The 20,000-nt window shown below is 38.4% G+C and overlaps 1 protein-coding gene across 15 annotated transcripts in view; it reads right to left on the reverse strand.

Moving 5' to 3' along the window:
* Positions 1-20,000, reverse strand: part of ebf3 (EBF transcription factor 3) — a 226,632-nt gene that overhangs the window by 66,397 nt on the left and 140,235 nt on the right. For 11 of the 15 annotated variants that reach the window (XM_062976079.1, XM_062976083.1, XM_008106691.3 and 8 more), the window contains 2 exons: positions 8,138-8,219; positions 4,534-4,678 (listed from right to left, as the gene is read on the reverse strand). In XM_062976079.1, coding sequence (XP_062832149.1) covers positions 4,534-4,678; positions 8,138-8,219 — 227 coding nt within the window. The remainder of the gene's footprint in view (positions 1-4,533; positions 4,679-8,137; positions 8,220-20,000) is intronic. The other 4 variants (XM_008106698.3, XM_008106692.3, XM_008106699.3 and 1 more) reach the window with 1 other exon arrangement.

A 20,000-nucleotide genomic window follows, 5' to 3' on the forward strand; every position in this document is an offset into this window, starting at 1 on the left:
TAACATGAAACTCAAGTATACTGCAGCAGACTACCATGTCACTTATACAGTAGAGTCTCACTTATCCAACACTGACTTATCCAATGTTCTGGATTATCCAACGCATTTTTGTAGTCAATGTTTTCAATATACCGTGATATTTTGGTGCTAAATTCGTAAATAAAGTAAGTACTACATAGCATTACTGCGTATTGAACTACTTCTTCTGTCAAATTTGTTGTTAAACATGATGTTTTGGTGCTTAATTTGTAAAATCATAACCTAATTTGATGTTTAATAGGCTTTTCCTTAATCCCTCCTTATTATCCAACATATTCGCTTATCCAACGTTCTCCCGGCCCATTGGATAAGTGAGACTCTACTGTACCACTGCTTCCTAAACTGTTGGTCTTGACCCCAAGTTCAATGTTGGAGTTGCAAAAAAATTGGCAACAAAAGGTTTCTGAATGCACACTGAATGCAACAGTGTGCAGTATACAGTGGACTCTGCAGAAAATGCTTCAGCTGTATTTTATAACAAGGAAAATCAGCTTGTTTTAGCAATCCTTGCAAATACCAATTTATATCAGTAAATGTTTGATTTTTATACCTATTTTATATACCTACATAGCTGGGATCACGTAAACATTTCTCAAGTGGAAAGGGCTTGTGAAATAATTTCTTGGGTGGAAAGGGGTCACAAGTGGGAAAAGCTTTAAAGGCCCTGACTTATACAATGCAGTTAATAATGGCCATTTGAGGCTATAATTATTATATACATAAATCTTAAACAAAAACTTAAATCCTGCACATCTATTTAATACAATGGCTGACCAAATGCCTACCATAAAGCCCATGAGTGTAACAGGAGCAAAGACCCACTCATGTCGTGATTCCCCAACACTGGTGTTTAGAAGTACAGGCAGTCCCCAAATTACGAACAAAATAGATTCTGTAGATTTGTTCTTGATTTGAATTTGTGGATAAGTCGGAACAGGTACATATTTAAATGTAACTCCAGCCATGTACAGTGTTCCCTCACTTATCGCAGGGGTTAGGTTCCAGGACCACATGCAATAAGTGAAAATCTGCGAAGTAGGGACACTATATTTATTTTAATATTTATACATTATTTTAGTAGTTATACACTATTTTATAATATTTTACACACTATTTTAGGAGCCCCGGTGGCGAAGTGTGTTAAAGCACTGAGCTGGAGACCGAAAGGTCCCAGGTCCAAACCCCGGGAGCAACGTGTGCGGCCGCTGTTAGCTCCAGCTCCTGCCAACCTAGCAGTTCGAAAACATGCCAATGTGAGTAGATCAATAGGTACCGCTCCGGCGGGAAGGTAACGGCGCTCCATGCAGTCATGCCGGCCACATGACCTTGGCGATGTCTATGGACAACGCCGGCTCTTCGGCTTAGAAATGGAGATGAGCACCAACCCTCAGAGTCGGTCACGACTGGACTTAACGTCAGGGGAAACCTTTACCTTTACCTTACACTATTTTAAGTCTTTATCAACCAATCGTGTGTTGATAAATTGCCTCCTTCTCCTGTTGCTGCTTGGGCTCCTTTTCTCTCCCTTTGGTTTCTCCTTCCTCCCTTCCTTAGGCTGTAAATTTCAAATAATTTAAAAATTTTTTAGAGTTTATTGAAAAACAGCGAAACAGCGAATCCGCGAAAAGTGAACCGCAAAGTAGTGAGGGAACACTTTATATATATATATGTGTGTGTGTGTATATGTATGTATACACACACACACACACACACACACACACACACATGGCTTGGGCTGAATCAGTTGGAACAAAAATGATTTGTAATATTCAGTGGTCCGTTTTATATAATCTCCAAAAACAGAATGATGAGGAGGGAGCTTCAAAGCCCACCAAAAAGTATTAAGAGAGCTGGTTTTTATCGGCTCCTGGAGATGATGGAGTTAAATCTGCAATATACCTGTGGCAGGGGTCTATTGCGGGGCTCCTGGAGAAGATGGGATTATGGCAGCATCTTTTTCTCCCTCCCCGGCAGCAGCAGCATCCGTCCATTACTTTTTAGAAAGTTTCCTAGGCTCCTCCTGCAGAAAGGGCCCTGCTGGGAACTTACTTTCCCAGTACCACTTGCAAGGAGCAGGCACTGAAAAGTTTGAGTTCCTCTCAAAGCATGATGGGAATTGAAGTTTCTCTCTCTCCCTGTTTCTCAGTCAATAAAAAGCCATGCTCTGATTGGCTGAGAATGGACATAACTGGTCACTACAATTCCCATAATCCTCTCGTGATTTGTCTTATTTTAAAAAATATTATGGCTAAAACATAAAATATTTTTTTTAAATCAGTACATTGGTGAACTGTTTTGAAACTTGGCTGGCCTGCAGTTGTAAATGGGGTCTAAAACTGAAATAGGTTTCATGCAGATAGGCCTTAAAATGACTGAGGATTTAGCCTTTAAAGTTTTCCATTGTAGCCAATGGGCCGAATCTTTAAACGGCAACATCCCTCCCGATTCAAGTAACTTCCTGGTAAACAGAATGAGGGGTTAGCTGGCAATGGCCCCCAAAATGGCATGCCTTTTGGCTGAGTTGTGCACTCTAATACATACACACATAAATAAATACACACATACACAAAGACAAAGACAAACACAAACACACTTTGGATAGCATAGGGAAGGGTTAACAGTAACACCCCTGTGGTGTTTGTTATGCTATCTGAGCTCCTGTTCAGAAGATTTCCCCTCACTTTCTGTCCCTGTGATAATTGGATGTTGAAAAAATTGGCTTGTTGCAGAAATAAGAATTGGTAAGTCAGCTTCAGTGGAGACACTTTTTCCCCATGAGAACTCTTTCAGGAGTTAATTTCTAGGGGTAGATTTATCTCATTTCCTGTTGTCTCAACCCTGTTCTGAACTATGAGTCATTTCAAAGTCAGATGTTTGTAACTTGGGGACTGCCTGTATAGTGACTTTGATCCTGGAAGTAGTACATAACCATTATGAATAGAAACTATATTAGAATGTCTAATTCTCTCCATCTGTCAGTGGGTCATAATCATTTCCTCTGGAACAAATTCTATAGTTTAACTATGCACTGTGAGAAGTGCAGTCAGTGATGTACAAATGTACTGCATATGAACAATTGCACCTTTGCTTTAATTTAAGCACAATTTGGTATTAACTTAAACTATTTTGCTATTTTGCTATATTGCTAGTCCAGACATTTATTTAGACTGGGATCTAAACATCTTTTGCCGGAGATCTTGCACAAGCACTTTACATTCTGACTTTACCTGAATCATTTCCTCATCAAGTTTCTCTCTGTTTTAAAAAGCATTCTTTCATTTGTATTTTGGTATGGACAAAATATGGTTGTAGTACTTAGGTTCCTGAAAAGCTTACTTGGTCTATTGATTTTCGGTATTTAAACTGGTATTTGGAGCCTCGCACTCCTTGTATTGGCATTTAATTTTTAGTATTTGGAAGTTGTAGAGGTTTGTGTACTGTTATTACCTATCCAGATGTAGTTTTTAATGTACATATTAGTTTTAAGAATTATAAGCAACTTTAATGCATGCATGAATTATAAAAGTTGCCTATAAAAGTGACAAAATGCTATCTAATTGCTATGTACATTTTTGAACTAATGTTGGTGTAAAATGCTTTACTTTTTTATTTTAGAGGTTTTGTTGTCTATGATTTATATACTGTTATATCACAAACAGTCTGTTATAAATAAATGAGTTATCAAATTTCTTTTTCCTGTCAGGAATGTACCAGTTACAATAACATATAATATTGTTTCCGGTTATCAGCAAAAACTTTTTATAGTTCCCCATAAACAAGGCAGGAGAACACCAATGGTCCTTCCATTAAATTTATCAGGCTGCTGGATTTGGGATTTGGTCTTAAATAGATGCTGATATCTAGTTTTAAAGATATGAATATGCAAGATATTTAATCATTAGGTGGTGACTTCATAGTTCAAAATTTATAAAAATTTCAGCTTTTGCTCCCTTTACACAACTCTTTTTAAAAAGCAGGTGAAAATCTATTTTAATAAAACCAACCAAAGGAGGCATTTCTTTAATTATATATAAAAATAGCTGTAGTGTTGTGATTTGTTGCTCAGGTATAGAAAACTGGTGTCACAATAAATTCTTTATAGAGATGTTTCTTTTTTAAAAGGATCCCTTTAAAATTACATTCATGATCTGATATTATTTCTGAACTAAGGATTATACCAAGCCAAGATAAAATCAAATCAAATTGAAATGGCAAGAAAAAGCTGAAAACAAATAAAGAGAAAAGAATGAGTGAAAGGCTTTATGTTGCAAAATGTTACATGTTATTTTTAAAAATTTAGGTCAGAAGCAAATGCAGAAAGACCTTTCTTCTTTTAAATATGTAACCAGGTATTCTAATGTTCCATATTTTAATAGGAGGGTCAACAAGAGAAAAAAAAATAATGTAAAAAGAAAACAGAGTAGAAGAGAAGTATAGCTATGGTGCAAAGAAAAGCGCACTGCAAATTAAAAAGGCATGTAAATGTGTGCCTACCATTTTCCAGATAAGAAGGGGCCGTACCTTCTGAGGGGTCAAGGCGGCGAGCCCGCCTTCCATGTTTGGAGTTGTTGTGTACAAACATGTTGTCTGAGACAGCCAGAACGTGGCCATCCACATTGACTGTTGTTGATACAACAACCTGCCGCAAGGGGAAAAAAGGAAAAAAGAATCACATTTTCTTTTTTTGAAAGATGTGGTATACCACGTGCAATATGCTTTATTTTTAAAGACTGGGTGAAACCACACAAACTGTTCTTTTTCTCTGAACACAACTTCATTCATAAATTCGATTTGCCTCTCTCTTTTTTGGCTATTGCTGGCAGTATTTCAACTCACATTTTCCCCTTCTCAATGCCCGCTACCCTAATTAGAGTTTAATCTCCTATTATGCTAGCCAATGAATGAAATACAGGGAAACTATTCTTCTAGCCATTAGTGTCAAAAACACCTCTCTAACTATTTGTTTTAAGAGCTTCTGTTTTGATTGATCTGTTGAGAATTGATTAGATAGTTTATCCAATTAAAATACGTACACTTGAGACTGATTTCAGATGAGGAACTGTGAGCATGCCAGGTCAGGGGAAAAATATTTTGCTTCATAAGTTACTAAATACATATGACTCTGCTTTTTTTGGTCACTTTTACAATTTCATTTAAACAGCATTCCTACCATAAGGTTGGAACATAGGTATCTTATCCAAAGTCCTGCTCGGGTGAAACCGACAAGAAGAAGGGGACTTTTTTTCTGAGTGTTCCTGACACTCCACTCCTAAACTGTTTTTCTCCCAAAAGGGAATGAACTGTGCCACTACAAGGATTGGTGCAGTTCTTCACTCATTCCACGGATATGCTAGGAATACAAAATGATCATGCAGATCCACACTCTCAGCACATTCATAAAATGAACCTGGAATATTTCTTATTTGTGCTTCTCACTATCAGAGTTTCCAAGCTGAAGAAGAACTGCTACAACATTTTCCAGAGCCTCATGTAAGAAGCCTCACAAGGACAGGCCTTTCTCTCTATCCTTGGAGGAAGAACTTGTGATCCCTGACATACCTTTCCAGGAACCACAAAATTGCAGCTTTAATGTGATATGCACCATTTTCCCTCCTTAAAGCCCAAGGTGAATATGAATACTGAATGTGCTTTCAGCTCATAAAAAGAAGCCACTTTTAAGCGCCTTCAAATGCTAGATTGTCTTTGCTACATCAGTGGAACTTTATTTTTAACAGAAAGCATTCTGTTCTTGCTTCCAGGTTGTATCTCATCATAGACTGGCTGATGGATCAGTCCTAGTCGAGGTTCTTAAGCCTTCTCAGAATAAATCTTAAAAGGAATGTTTACAAACTTGTGTGTCCTCGCAACTGAAAAATTCTCCAGAGTTATGAATTGCACTGTCAAGGAATACCAAGTGCTGTGGGCTATATTTCAGAGGAAGGAACTGGCAAAACTACCTCTGAGTATTTCTTACTTAAGAAACTCCTATGAAATGCATGGGATCACCATAAGTCAACTGGCAACTTGAAGACATATACACAAATTCATCAATCATGGAGGAGAAAATATCATGAAAAGCCTGTTGCCCATTGTAACTTAGTATATACATAAAATATACTTTCGCAAATTCTGTTTATTAGAATTTGTTTTATAAAAAATGTCATGCGTACGTTAAAAAAAAACTGTAAAGCATTAGCCTCTTGATGTATGGTCTTTCCTGGTGCTATATGCACATTGAAATCCATAACATCCACCAAATTTCTAAGATATTTCAAATGGCTTAGAAGCAGCTCGCCTTTATTTTAACCATCCATGTACAGTTATTCTTATTTCTCTTTTATGTTGGTATATATTTTTTTCTGATATGGCAACTGCTTTACCATTGTCTTTTGAGTCTAAATAGAGAAGAATGTTGTACAAAATACTAGGGAAATGGCCAGACTTAATTTATAAAAGAAATAAATGATGGGTGCATTCAGCAATTACATAGGATAAATTAAAATGCAAGGTATTTTTCCTTTTGAGATTAGTGAGTCCAGGACATCAGATGTGAATTCTTTCCTATTTTCTATGTTTAGATCACCTTTGATCCTGTTTTTTCCACATGCTGTAATTAGCTACCAGCTATTACAGCACCTTCTTCTGTATATTCTGCCTCCTCTGAGGAAGCCATCTGTGTTCCCCTTGAGAGAAGCCTGGGGGCATTTCTCCAAAAGTCAGTGATTCTTCAGCCACTATTTTCTTGAAAGAGCCAGACTTGATTTCTTCTTCAGGACATACATTTTAAGATGTTGATAACAGTGGATTTGACGTATAACACCCAAAATTCCAGTCGCACAATTAAATAACATCCCAAATTCCAGTTACATTATTAAATTAGCTCCTTCTAACTTCCAATGACTTTTAAAGTGACCAACATAATCTCCAAGTCATAACACATAGGCATTGGGATTAAATTCTTGCTAAATGTTAATTCTTAACAGGGTTGGTTTTCTTCCAGTTGCTCAACTACAATATAGTTTCTAAAGATAAAATATATAAACTATACTTTTTTTGCTCTGTTATTTATATATGGAGTAATTGTAAAGCAAAAATTTGGTAATTCAGCAAAGTACATATGTTGTCTCTTTTGTTTTATTGCCTCATTCTTGCGGTGTACCTACAGAAAAGTGCTGAGGCAATAGGCAATGTTTAAGGTACTGTTCGAAAAAACTAAAATACTGTTACAGCCACTTAAACCTTATAAGAAGGCATGTGAGGTAAGAAAACTCAGGAAAGCCATTCTAGTTACTTTTGGTGGCTTCATGACCAGCCACAAGATCTCTTGGCCTAATAGTCTCTGTACCTCTTATTCAACATGTTGCATTGTTTCATAACTATTCCTATCAAGTTAAGTAAACTCTTCTAAAGTAGTTTTGAGTTGCCATATTATTAAATTCAAGAATATCTAGCAATATATATTTAGAAGATAATGTAATAATATGGGAAAAACACATGTATATTGCACTTTTGTTTGACATTAATAAAATTACAAAGCATTCTCCAAAATGCTAGAAATTATGCAGTTTGGTGGTTGCTTTGTCCAAAGTACATATGGACTATTTTGCATATGCTGAACCTTTTCTGTAGGGTCTAAATATTTAATGACAGAGTGAAAGTTTTGAGGACAGTCTTCAGAAATTTCTACATTCTTAATGGTTCTTTATTGGGATATGTTCATATATGTTAAAACTTGGAACCCTCAGAACTCTCAATACACAAACAGCTGCTTCTTACCATTGTATATGTTAAGGAAAAAAGTATTACTGCTTAGATTTGTGAACATTACTATAAAAGGAACTATTAAAATGAGAATGGAAAGGGGATGGCCAATCTCTTTTCTACTAAGAACTCTTGAAGGTTTGACAGTTGTAGACCTTGACAATCTGAAAATATATATTGTATTTATATTTGACAAATATTTATAGCAATTTATATGGAGGAAAATGGTAACTTGTGCTTAAAGTAGTTGCATTAGTTTGTTTGTTTTTTGTATTTGCATTTGCAAGTCCTAGCAAACCTTGTGCATTTAATCTTAACATTTATCATAAATCCATACCTGGAATCTTCGCATATCTCGTGGGTTTCCTGCATTCTTCAAACAGTTTTGATTGCACTTGAGGAAAAACTTTAGAAAAAATCTAAAACATCAAAAAGAAAAAGAAAATTTAAATGTATTAATGCCAAAGATTTATTAGGGATATCAGAGATAAAGAAGTGGTCTGTTACTATGCAACGAGTCTTCACTCATAACTTCAAGTTCTGTGGTGCTATAAACAAAATACTATTTTTTTTGCTGACTAAATACAGCACCCATACAAGCATATTCTTGAACATCAACATATTCAGTCTTCATAAAGTGATAGACAGTTTGGGGCACATATGCAAATACTGTAATTCAGTGGGGAACAATTTACTGTATTCGCAGCAATATCCTAAGAATACTTATTTGGAAGTCCTATTATATTCAATAGGACTCGTTTCCTAGTAAGCATATGTAGGGTTACAGTTTTTAACTTGAACCCTCTTCCTTGAACAATATTTCCCCCTTGCCGCTCCTCTATTCCCAACCCAAATGGCTGACTAGCCAGGGTATGTGTTGGGAGAGCTCTGTAGCACCATCTCATAGATGATAACTGTCATTCTCCCAAATCTCTATATACATAAGATCTGCATAAGGGCCCATCTATACTGGCAGAGAATCCATACGACAAACCAGGTTAATGCAGATTTACCTGGAATGAACTATTTAATGTGGTTTACATCTGGATTAAATAAAATACCTACAAAGATCCAGATCTTTCTTGAAGATCTGGATCTTTGCTGGTCTGGAGGAAATCAACCACAAACTCAGGAATCGTCCCCACAGCCATCCTATGCTTCCTGGAGAAACGGGATAGCAGTGCATGGAAAGCTGTCCTGAGAGTCAATTGCCACAGGCCCAACACCTGCAAAGATCTGGTCTAGTTGAAAGGTCCAGATCTTTCCAGGGTTTTTTTTAACCCAGACGAAACCTGAATTAGCCTGAGTCATTGTTTGGACAGGTCAGGCTAATCTAGAACCCATCAGGGAATGTAGGTATGTCAAGAAGGGCACTGAGTCTGGCTCTATGCTGCAGGATTAATGCAATTTGACACTACTTTAACTGCCATGGCTCAATGCTATGGGATCCTGGGCATTATGGGGATGGGCCAGCACTTTTTGACAGAGAAGGCTAAAGACCTTGTAAAACATCTACTTCCAGGATCCCAGAGCATTGAGTCATGACAGTTAAAGTGATGTCAAACTGCATTCATTGTACAATGTAGATGAGATATGGGAAAATTTTGGCCCTCCAGGTGTTTTGGACTTCAATTCCCAGAAATCCCAGCCAGTTTACCGGCTGTTAGGAATTGTGGTAGTTGAAATCCAAAACACATGGGGGGCTGAAGTTTTCCCATGCCTGGTGTAGATGCACCCTGGGAGTAATTGAACACACAGATTCCAAGCCCAAAATTAACCCTAATAGAAACATAAATTAGCCATTCTGGATCAGACTCCAGCTGCAGTGTTCTGTTCACATAATGACTGGCCAGTTGCCTATGGAATGCTCACATGCATGACATCAGTGTATAACACTTTTTACTCATGTTGTTGTTTATTCTCATACTGCCTCTGATTAAGGAGTTGGTATATAGCTATTCGCCATTGGCAACTTTATCTTCCATGAATTTATTTAATCCCTTTTTAAGGCTGTCCAAGTTAGCAGTCATGCTGCATTAGTAAAATCTAAAAAGTTCTTATTTATTATTTGTTCATTTATTGCATTATATTCTTCCCTTTATTTGAAGATCTCAAGACATCCTGTAATAAAATCAATTTAAAACAGTAAATAATAATAGTAGTTTTAAAAGACTGAAAATAGATTAAATAGTATATCTTAAAAAAAAAAACAAGCAATATAGGCCTCGAAGCAGATGAAGACCCTTCTCCATCCTAACTGCCAGTGTTGTGACCTCAGGGGAAGACCAGCAGAGGTACTTAATCTGTGGGGGTGCACATGTACTACTAATACAAAAAACTAGTCTAATTAGGAAAGGGACAAAGTACAGCTTTGCTGATATTGTTTGGCTGAAGCTACCTATATTTCTCACAATTGGCTATAATGTTTACGATTGATGGGAGTTGTAGTTTGGAAACAGACTGAAACAGATAACAGAAGGATTAGAGATGGCTGTCCACTTGCATTTTCCAGTCATCATACTGGAGGACAGGAATATGGTCTAAAACAGCTAGGAACACCACATGTAAACAACAAGAGGCATGTGTAGTACTATAGATCCAACAACATTTTTCTTTGAATTCTATGGAATGACCAATAAACAAAATGCTGTTATGGCAATTCTCAAAAGATACATTTTCCCTCATTATGTAGTGAATTTCTGCACAGAATTCAATGGGGTCTTCAGAAAATGTGGCTTGCCAAGTGCTTAGTGCTATCAATGGTGATCCTTTCCAACAAACCAGGTACAAATATTTCTGTAGAAATAGCACATTATTTCAACTATGGAGATGTTTGGCCCAGATATGATGTTCTTTCAGCATTGTCCTTAAACATATCATTGTCACAATGGAGTGGAGAGCATATTCATAAGAATGGGTTGGAGGGGTAGTCTTTTACTTTCCCAATGCATTTTTGATAAGAATCCCCATTACAGATGATATTACATATAAATAGGATACCCATTTCTAGTAGCTGCTACAGCAGATAGATTTATTGGGACCACAGTTCTTTGGTCCTTTCCGTTCATACGGCTGTGAGAGAGAAGCAGACTCCACAATTCAATCAAATACATTTTAGGTTTAGAATCAAGGGGATTTTACCTTTTGCACACAAATGACAACAAGAGATGGAGGAAACAAATTTCAGAATACTTTCCTACCCAGTAACACTCAAATATCTTCTTTTCAGCCACATATTGGCCAAAATGTTCACCAGATGTTATGTGACTTTGGTTTCTATTCTGTCTGATAATCTATAAAAAAAACCCTATAATTCCTAACTATATTCTGATTTATACATTTTATATCATCATCATAATCAGAAGTAGTAGCAAGTTATTACACTTCAGGTCTAGTGTAATAACAAAAGAAATGAAAAAGCAAATATTGGAAAAAATTACATGTATAGGAGATAAGTTATATGCTTCTATGCTTTTCCAAACTTTTTATTAACTTCCCAGTGGGTAATATGGACCTCTCAATGGATTATCTTTCATGATAAAATGAGGACGATAGAAATTCAGTCTCTAAACCAACTTAAGCGTTCAATCTGCTCATACCAACTGATCCCAGATAAAATACATTAGATGATTCCTCTTAGAATAAAGTTGTCTGGATGGGAGGGAAATAAATTAATTCACTCAGTACATCCACTATCACAAGTCTAAACCCAATTGTTCATCCAACTACCATGAATGACAACTTGGCAGATTAACATATATATAATAGGGCTGTGAACGGATCCGTTTTTAAAAACAGGCTCTGGCTGATTTGGCTCTTTCAGTCAGTTGTAAAGGCATGGGCACTGCTGCCATTTTTTTCTGGCCACAACAGACCATGCAGCTGCTGACCATGGCTACTTCCAGTTTCATTCGGCTACATGTGGAACACGGAGAGGCAGCCGCATGCTCGCACAGATTTTTCATGTGAGCCCTGCCTGTTGAGTCAATCAGAACTGAAGGAAGTCATGAAGTGTCTTTAGCCAAGCAAGGCTTCCATTTTTCTGTTGCGAACAGGCTTCTGAAGGAGACAGATCATGCTCCAGTCCACTAGTGATCGAAATTCTCAGTGCCAGTCACAGCTCTTTATCACTTGCCTTGCATTTTGACTCAATCACAATAAATTAGTGTTTATACACACTTAAGAAACTGCCACCGATGGTGCCCTTCACACGAGGCAAGGTTCAAATGTGGGATAGAGGTATCTTGCAATTTCTAAAGCCACCATAAAATGAGGAGGTAATTTATATCTTTTTTTAAACAGGTAGTGTGGCTCTCACTGAAACAAGTGTTTAAAAAGGTGCCTTAACTCAGCTTCATTGAAAGTGTGTTGAGGGCAAATGATCCCAGGAAAATTGTTTTCTCAAGTCTAGTGCCTTAACCTAGGTCTAGTTGAAGGATATGAAGGAGAAACAATCCCAGAAAAAGTGGTTTCTTAAGACTAATGCCCTAAAAATGACAGAAAGGGGAGCCTCAGAAATCCCCCCATTGCCACCAATGGACTGGATGTTCCCAGAGCAAAAACAGATCTTTTGGCTGCTGGATCAAAAAAGGGACTTTTGTCGAAGGCTTTCATGGCTGGAATCACTGGGTTGTTGTGGGTTTTCTGGGCTATATAGCCATATTCCAGAAGCTTTCTCTCCTGACATTTCTCCCACATCTATGGCAGGCCTCAGACCCCTCAACTTCTGAGGAGGCCTGCCATAGATGTGGGTGAAACGTCAGGAGAGACTGCTTCTGGAACATTGCCATACAACCTGGAAAACTCACAACAACCAGGGTATACTGTGCAGCGCCAACTGAGATTTGGAGGGAGGGGACGAGGTGTCGCAGTGGTCTATAAGGAGTCCATCCCCCTGACCAGGTGCCCCATCCGCAGTCTACCTTGTTTGAGTTTGCTCATCTGAGGTAGGGGGCCAGGACAATTTAGGGATTCTGCTAGTGTACCGACCACCCCACTGCACTACAGTCTCCCTACCTGAGCTAGCCGGGATGGTCTCGGGCCTGGCTTTGGAGTCCCAACGGCTCATTGTGCTGGGAGACTTCAATGTCCATGCCAAGGCCACTCCCTCTGGTGTGGCTCAGGACTTCATGGCTGCCATGGCAACCTTGGGAAGCCTGACTTGACCATGGTGGTCCACGCTCTGGTTACATCTCATTTGAACTACTGCAATGCTCTCTATGTGGGGTTGCCTTTGAAGACGGCCCGGAAGCTCCAACTAGTACAACGGACGGCAGCCAAACTAATAACTGGGGCAGCTTACAGGAAGCGTACCACCCCCCTACTAAGGCAGCTCCACTGGCTGCCGATATGCTACCGAGCCCAATTCAAAGTGCTGGTTTTGACCTATAAAGCCCTAAACGGTTCTGGCCCAATCTACTTGTCCGAACGTATCTCCTCCTATGAGCCAGGAAGATCCCTAAGGTCATCTGGTGAGGCCCTGCTCTCGGTCCCACCTGCCTCACAAGCACAGCTGGCAGGAACGAGGGACAGGGCCTTTTCGGTCGTGGCTCCTCGGCTGTGGAACCCAGAGATATATGGCAAGCCCCAATCCTTTTGAGCTTTAGAAAAACCCTGAAAACATGGCTATATGCCCAGGCTTTCGATGATTAAATGATAAAGACAACCCGGACTGATTTACAGCTACAGCACGAAGATTTTGGATGAATGTTTTATATTTTTACATTGTTTTAATTGTTAGAATTGGATTTTCATTGCTATGTTTTAATTATGTGTAGACATCGAATTGTTGCCAATTGTGTGTGCCGCCCTGAGTCCCTCCGGGTGAGAAGGGCAGGATATAAATGTTGTAAATAAATAAATAAATAAACCCAAATGGAAATTTGTCTGCCTGAATTCGGGAAGCTACTGAAAAATGAATTGGGGGGAGGGCACCAAAATCAGGACACCGAAAGTGACACAGGGTTTAACTGAATTGCACACCCCTAACATATAATGTCTATAAATTCAATGGGTCTTCTCTGTTTCTGAGTAACAATTCAATTTGGCCAATAGCAACCAACACTTCTGTTATGACAGCTCTGTCATCAAATAAAACTAGCAAGTTTAATAATGAAAAACACATCAATTAAAGTCCCGCTTCCCCATGATGAAGAATTATAACATGGTATGCTTTAGAGCAGAGATATAAAAAGCAAAACACAAGGAAACTTGGGCTATATTTCTGGTCAAAATGCTCCCATATCACCTAGAAGTCATCCCCCCCCCCCAGAATAATCAATATGATTAAGTTGCAGTTCAAAAAAAATGAAACTCTTCCAAACACCAGGTCATGATATAATTCCATGAAATATTTTCATAATTTGTTAGAGCATTAAGAGTTTATTTTTATATAAAGTTTAATCTTGAATGACTTAAAAGTAAAACCAAAGAAGGATCACCAATTCCAAGCTAATGCTCAAAGCAGGAATCCTGGCCAAACTTATATTTGTCATATTTCTTGGAGGAATCTCTAGAGGTCATAAATGGAAATGCAGATTGCAATTCAACATGATATTGTGTAATCAGAACGTCCAAGCAAATGAGCGGCAGTATGTTATGAAAAAGATTCCTCCACAAATCTAGACAATCTGTCCCCAGTATTTCTTTCCAGTTAGCAACTGCTTGTCATCTAGCTGAAATACTTGAGCCTATCACTTCCAATCTTTGCTACACTCTACAAAGAGAATAGTTGATCCCTATTCTTCTCAGAGTAAAAGTGTCTTTATCTCAAAACTGTGATCAAGTGCATGCTATTTATCTTGATAATCATTTCCCCTCATCTTTTTTTCTTTTTGCTGGTTTTCCCTGCTAGCCACATTCTCCCTATACTTCACAATATAGTATCACATTGGAAATTAAAAGGTAAATGACAGTTTTGGACTTGGATTGCAGTTGTTATCACCCCCAAACAACTACAAATTTTAAAAGGTATGTTCAAACCAATCTAAAGATAAAGGAAAATTGGAGAAAGAAACCAAGTGGAGCAATGGTCCTTAACCTTTTCTTTAATATAGACCCCCCCCTTTAAATATATTCTGTTGCTGCAGACCACCAAGACATAACTCAAGATTTTAAACTCTAAAGTACAGGGCCGGTCGGAGATAAATTTAAATATTAAGCGGGGGTGCTGAAAAGCGCCCCCGCCGGCCCCGCCTCCTGCGCCCTGGCCCCGCCTCCCAACCAGCGTGCCCTGGCCCCGCCTCCCGCGCTGCGTGGGAGGCGGGGCCAGGGCACGCTGGGTGGAAGGCGGGGCCAGGGTTGGAAAGAGGGAGGCTTCGCCGCCCGGGGAGGGGAGGAGGGATCGCCTCCTCCCCTCCCCGGGCGGCGAAAGAAGCAGGCTTCGCCGCCCGGGGAGGGAAGGAGGGATCGCCTCCTCCCCTCCCCGGGCGGCGAAAGAAGCAGGCTTCGCCGCCCAGGGAGGGAAGGAGGCGATCCCTCCTCCCCTCCTCGGGCGGCGAAAGAAGCAGGCTTCGCCGCCCGGGGAGGGAAGGAGGCGATCCCTCCTCCCCTCCCCGGGCGGCGAAAGAGGGAGCCACAAGGCCAGGGCGCACTGGTCGGGCGGCGGGGCACCGTCAGAGCGGTGCCCCGCCTCCCTCCCAGCCTGACGGCGCCCCCCGGGACCTGCGCCCGAGGCGGCGGCGTCACTGGCCTTTATGGTGGGGCCGGCCCTGCTAAAGTACATCAAATATTTATTTAAAATAAATATCAAGAGTCTTCAAATTTGGAAAGGAAAGAGAAATAAGTAAATGCACACACTCCTAGTATATTTTATTGGAATGAATCCATATAAAATAATAACAAAATCAATAATAATAACAATAGTAACAATGATCATAATCTTCAAGACATTGTAGTAATGGTTAGTTTTGTTTTCCTTGATAATTTCTTTTCCTAAGTGGTTTGCAGAGAAAAATTATGTGACTGTCAACATTTCCTCAAGCCCCAGAAGCTTTACCAAAGTATTTTTGATTCTAACAGATAGGTCTGCCCCCTTCCCATTGCAGTTACCAATGGGCTAAGATGCAATAGCCCAACCAATCATTAAATGGTTGAATTCTATATTTCAAAGAGAGAAAAGGCAAATAGAATTCTGCAAAACAATTAAATGAGACTACTAGCTCTTTGTTGCTTTGCACGCAGAAAGTTAAGGTTGTTAGAACACATTCTTATAGTGGATTCTCATAACTGGCTTCCCTTTTTGTCACTTGCATTTTGAATTTCCAAGTATCCTTGAACCTTTGTTTTTTTTACTGCTCTGTTCTAAACCATATATTTCCTTCTGTGTTGAAGGAAGCTTATCTGTATTATCTTAATGCTGACTCATACTTGGCTAGATCTGTAAGTATTCTTTCTTACTGGAAGTACAATTTCATGAAGAATTAACACCCTGCAATTAAAAAAGTTGGGGTATATCAGATCCCTTTCCCTGAAATTCTGATCCTCAAATGTGGAGGTAAATACTAAAAGATGACACCCCATGCTGAGGAGCTATATTCATTTTCAGGAGCTGCTAGGTTTGGCTGCCTCTTTTTGATGTCTTTGGTACCGATTCTTGGTTTCTCCTTTGACCCTGAGTTGTTTTCTAGTCCTGCATCTGGCTTCAATCCTTGAAACTGATCTCCTGACAGAATTCCTGGCTGCTCCCTCATCTTGCACAGCAACGTACATTTCAGTCCATAATGCTCAAACACATTCTGGTAGTATGCTCTGACTCATGCTCTTTTGTAGAGAAGACTATATAAGAGACTGTATGTTTTAATATTTAGTTGAATGGGCTAAGATTTAATTGTGTTTTCCTCTGTAGAAAACACAGAACTTTGTATTTGCTGTAGAGACTAATAACGACTAGCCTTCTGTAGTGCTCAGAATGTCTTCAGTACAGTATACCACACCTTTATAGCAATATTTTTAAAGTAGGTCAGAAAATTATCCTGTATGATACATTCAGATTAAGACTGAGAAATACATGGATCTACATGAAATCTAGTTCAGAAAGCTTGTTTTATCAAAAATGTGTTACCATGTGAAATATTTCATGACTTTTCACTGTTTACCCTACAACAGATTAGCATAGATACAAATAGTAAGAATCGGTAAGTGGCTCATCTTTTCAACAAAACAGGAAACTTGGGCATACCAACTCACATGGTTAGCTGTTGTGCCATGACATCGTTTGACTCTTTTAATTTAACAACAACATTTCTGATACTTACCATATTTGGAACATAGTAAACAAAAAGCATGATTCTGTGGTCAAGACAATGCCTGTTTTTGAAAATTGTCTGCTATGGTCTAAATCTACATGGAGCTAAAAGACAGGTTAATCCAAATTGTAACTTTTCCATGGGGTATAATACTGAATGGAGGGAAGAGCTCTGTGTATTTTTTCCAGTGAATGTTTATATATTCACATAGTTTCCCACCTATTCTCACACATTTAAGGGGTTATACACATATGCTTCATTATACAGTAGAGTCTCACTTATCCAAGACTCACTTTTCCAAGGTTCTGTATTATCCGAGGCATTTTTGCAGTCAATGTTTTCAATATATCATGATATTTTGGTAATAAATTCGTAAATACAGTAATTATAACATAACATTACTGCGTATTGAACTACTTTTTCTGTCAAATTTGTTGCATAACATGATGTTTTGGTGCTTAATTTGTAAAATCATAACCTAATTAGATGTTTAATAGGCTTTTCCTTAATACCTCCTTATTATCCAAGATATTCACTTATCCAAGGCCCATTTAGCTTGGATAAGTGAGACTCTACTGTACTTAGAAAACTGGAAAATGATAGTATTATTTTCATCAGGATAAAGAATATAATCTGGATGTAGAATGAAATAGAGAACCTGCAATACACCAACTTCAGTGAGTCAACAAAATTAGATATTTTGAAGATGTCAGAAAAATTATCACAAATGAGCACAGGTGGACTTTGGAGAAATACTATACTAAAGCAAAATGCATGAAGAAGTATTCTGCTTTGTGTTGTGATGACAAGTCAGGATTCTTTTACAACAATGGTTCCACTGCTGACAGATAAAAGTGTTGCATATTTTCCTACAACAGAAATCAACTGCAAGGCAAGAGGGGGACTAATTTCTACATAGCAGGATGGGGACTGTCTGTACCTGAAATAGGGGAGATAGATCATTAACATGTTTAGGGGGAAATGGCACCAACAAATCAATGGACTAGGTGCAATCACAGGCAACAACCCACTAGGTTGAGAGACAACATGCCATTAGGCAAGCCATTGCACGTATGTTCATGCATATGGAGCTGTGAATAAAATATTGGATCAAATTTGCCCAGAATGTGATAGTCAATCCCAGTACTGATACAGAATAAGAGGAAGCTCTTATGTTACAAAAAGAGCAAGAACAACTAAAAAATAACCCAAGATATACCCGGAACAAGCTGCACAGCTCACTAGATTCTGGTCCCATCAAAGTTGTCCTTTCATCTCTGAAAGCAACAGACACTACCGATGCTAATATTTCTTCAAAGCTTTATCAATTTTCACTTACTTTAAGAAGCTCAGTAAAGATGCAATGGCTCCAAATTCATTTGTTTAAATCTGCCCAGATAATTAGAGCAAAAAAGAATCAGAGGTGGTGGGTGTTAAATGAATCCTCCTTTCATACACAGAATCAGCAAAGAAGTATTTTTTACATTAGCAAATACGCATAAATAGATACTTTATTATGTTTCAATGAAACAAAATAAAATAGCAAGGTCTTTTGTTTGCCAACATTTTGAGGAATATCAGTAGTGCAAATTGTTCTGGATACTGTCATTCAGGTGCCTCCATTATCAGACAGATAATGGGTCTATTGAATGATTGAGCCCCAAGTATAGGAATGTGCTTTGAACACTGGCTCACCTATTCTGTTTTCAATTTCTGTTACATGTACATATTTTTATTTTCTCAGTATTTCAAAATTTGAGTTTTATCTTTGATAGATGTATTTTCATAAAGCATTTTAATTGTGTTTAATTTTTGAACCATTATTTGCTTTCTGCTGGTAAGCCACCACAGAGAATTTTAAAAAAATTGGATATACATTTCATAAATGCTGTGATATTGATGCCTTCGAGACATTTCTGACTCAAAACCACTATAAGGCAAACCTATCATAGGGTTTTTTGGCAAGGTTTCTTCAAAAGGGGATTATTATTGTTTTCCTCTAAGTCAGTGGTTCTCAACCTGGGGTCCCCAGGTGTTTTGGCCCACAACTCCCAGAAATCCTAGCCAGTTTACCAGTTGTTAGGATTTCTGGGAGTTGAAGGCCAAAACATCTGGGGACCCACAGGTTGATAACCACTGCTCTAAGAGAGTATAGTTTACCCAAGGTTATCTAATGGGTTTCCATAGCTAAGCAAGAATTCAAACACTGGTTTCCAGAGTTATACTCCAATACTTAACCCACTATACTAGGCATGGGCAAACATCAACCCTCCAGGTGTTTTGGACTCCAAGTCCCACAATTCCTAAAGTGGGAGTTAAAGTCCAAAACACCTGGAGGGCCAAAGTTTACCCATGCCTGCACTACACCATACTGCCTCTCTAAAAACTTGAAGGTAGGTATTATGATCATATTTTATTTTAACTATGTAATATATAATAATTGTAACAAATAATCTATGTTTCTTCCTTTTTTCCATCATCAGTATAATGCAATGAACTTTGTATAGAAATAATGTTTACAATACCTTTTTAAGAAATTGAATCAACTTGGATTTTACTATTTCCCTAGGCATTGGCTATCGAGTTGTGATGCGGAGAAAACAAAGACAGAGAGGAAGAGGCCCTGGGATAAAGGAGTTGAAAGAGTAAGATATGCTTAACAGATTTTATAACAACTAAAAGAGAAAGAAACAAAAAGAGGCTCTTTATACTCAGTTTAGGTATAAACTTCCTAAACACTAGCTGGCCTGCTATAGTAGCATAAAATATCATAGTAATGTAATTGCAATAGCTATGTATTATTGTTTGAATGCAAATATAAAACTAAGAAATGCTGAGTTTAATGCCTTTTCATGGTATTTAACCCCTTGCTGGAAAATGCCATTCTAGAGGGGGAGAAAGTGTGTAGAATTCCATTCAGGAAAGTGTTTTAAAATGACAGTTGGTCCGTTGCTG

This window comes from Anolis carolinensis, chromosome 3 (genome assembly GCF_035594765.1).
Source record: "Anolis carolinensis isolate JA03-04 chromosome 3, rAnoCar3.1.pri, whole genome shotgun sequence".
Classification (NCBI taxonomy): Eukaryota; Metazoa; Chordata; class Lepidosauria; order Squamata; family Dactyloidae; genus Anolis; species Anolis carolinensis.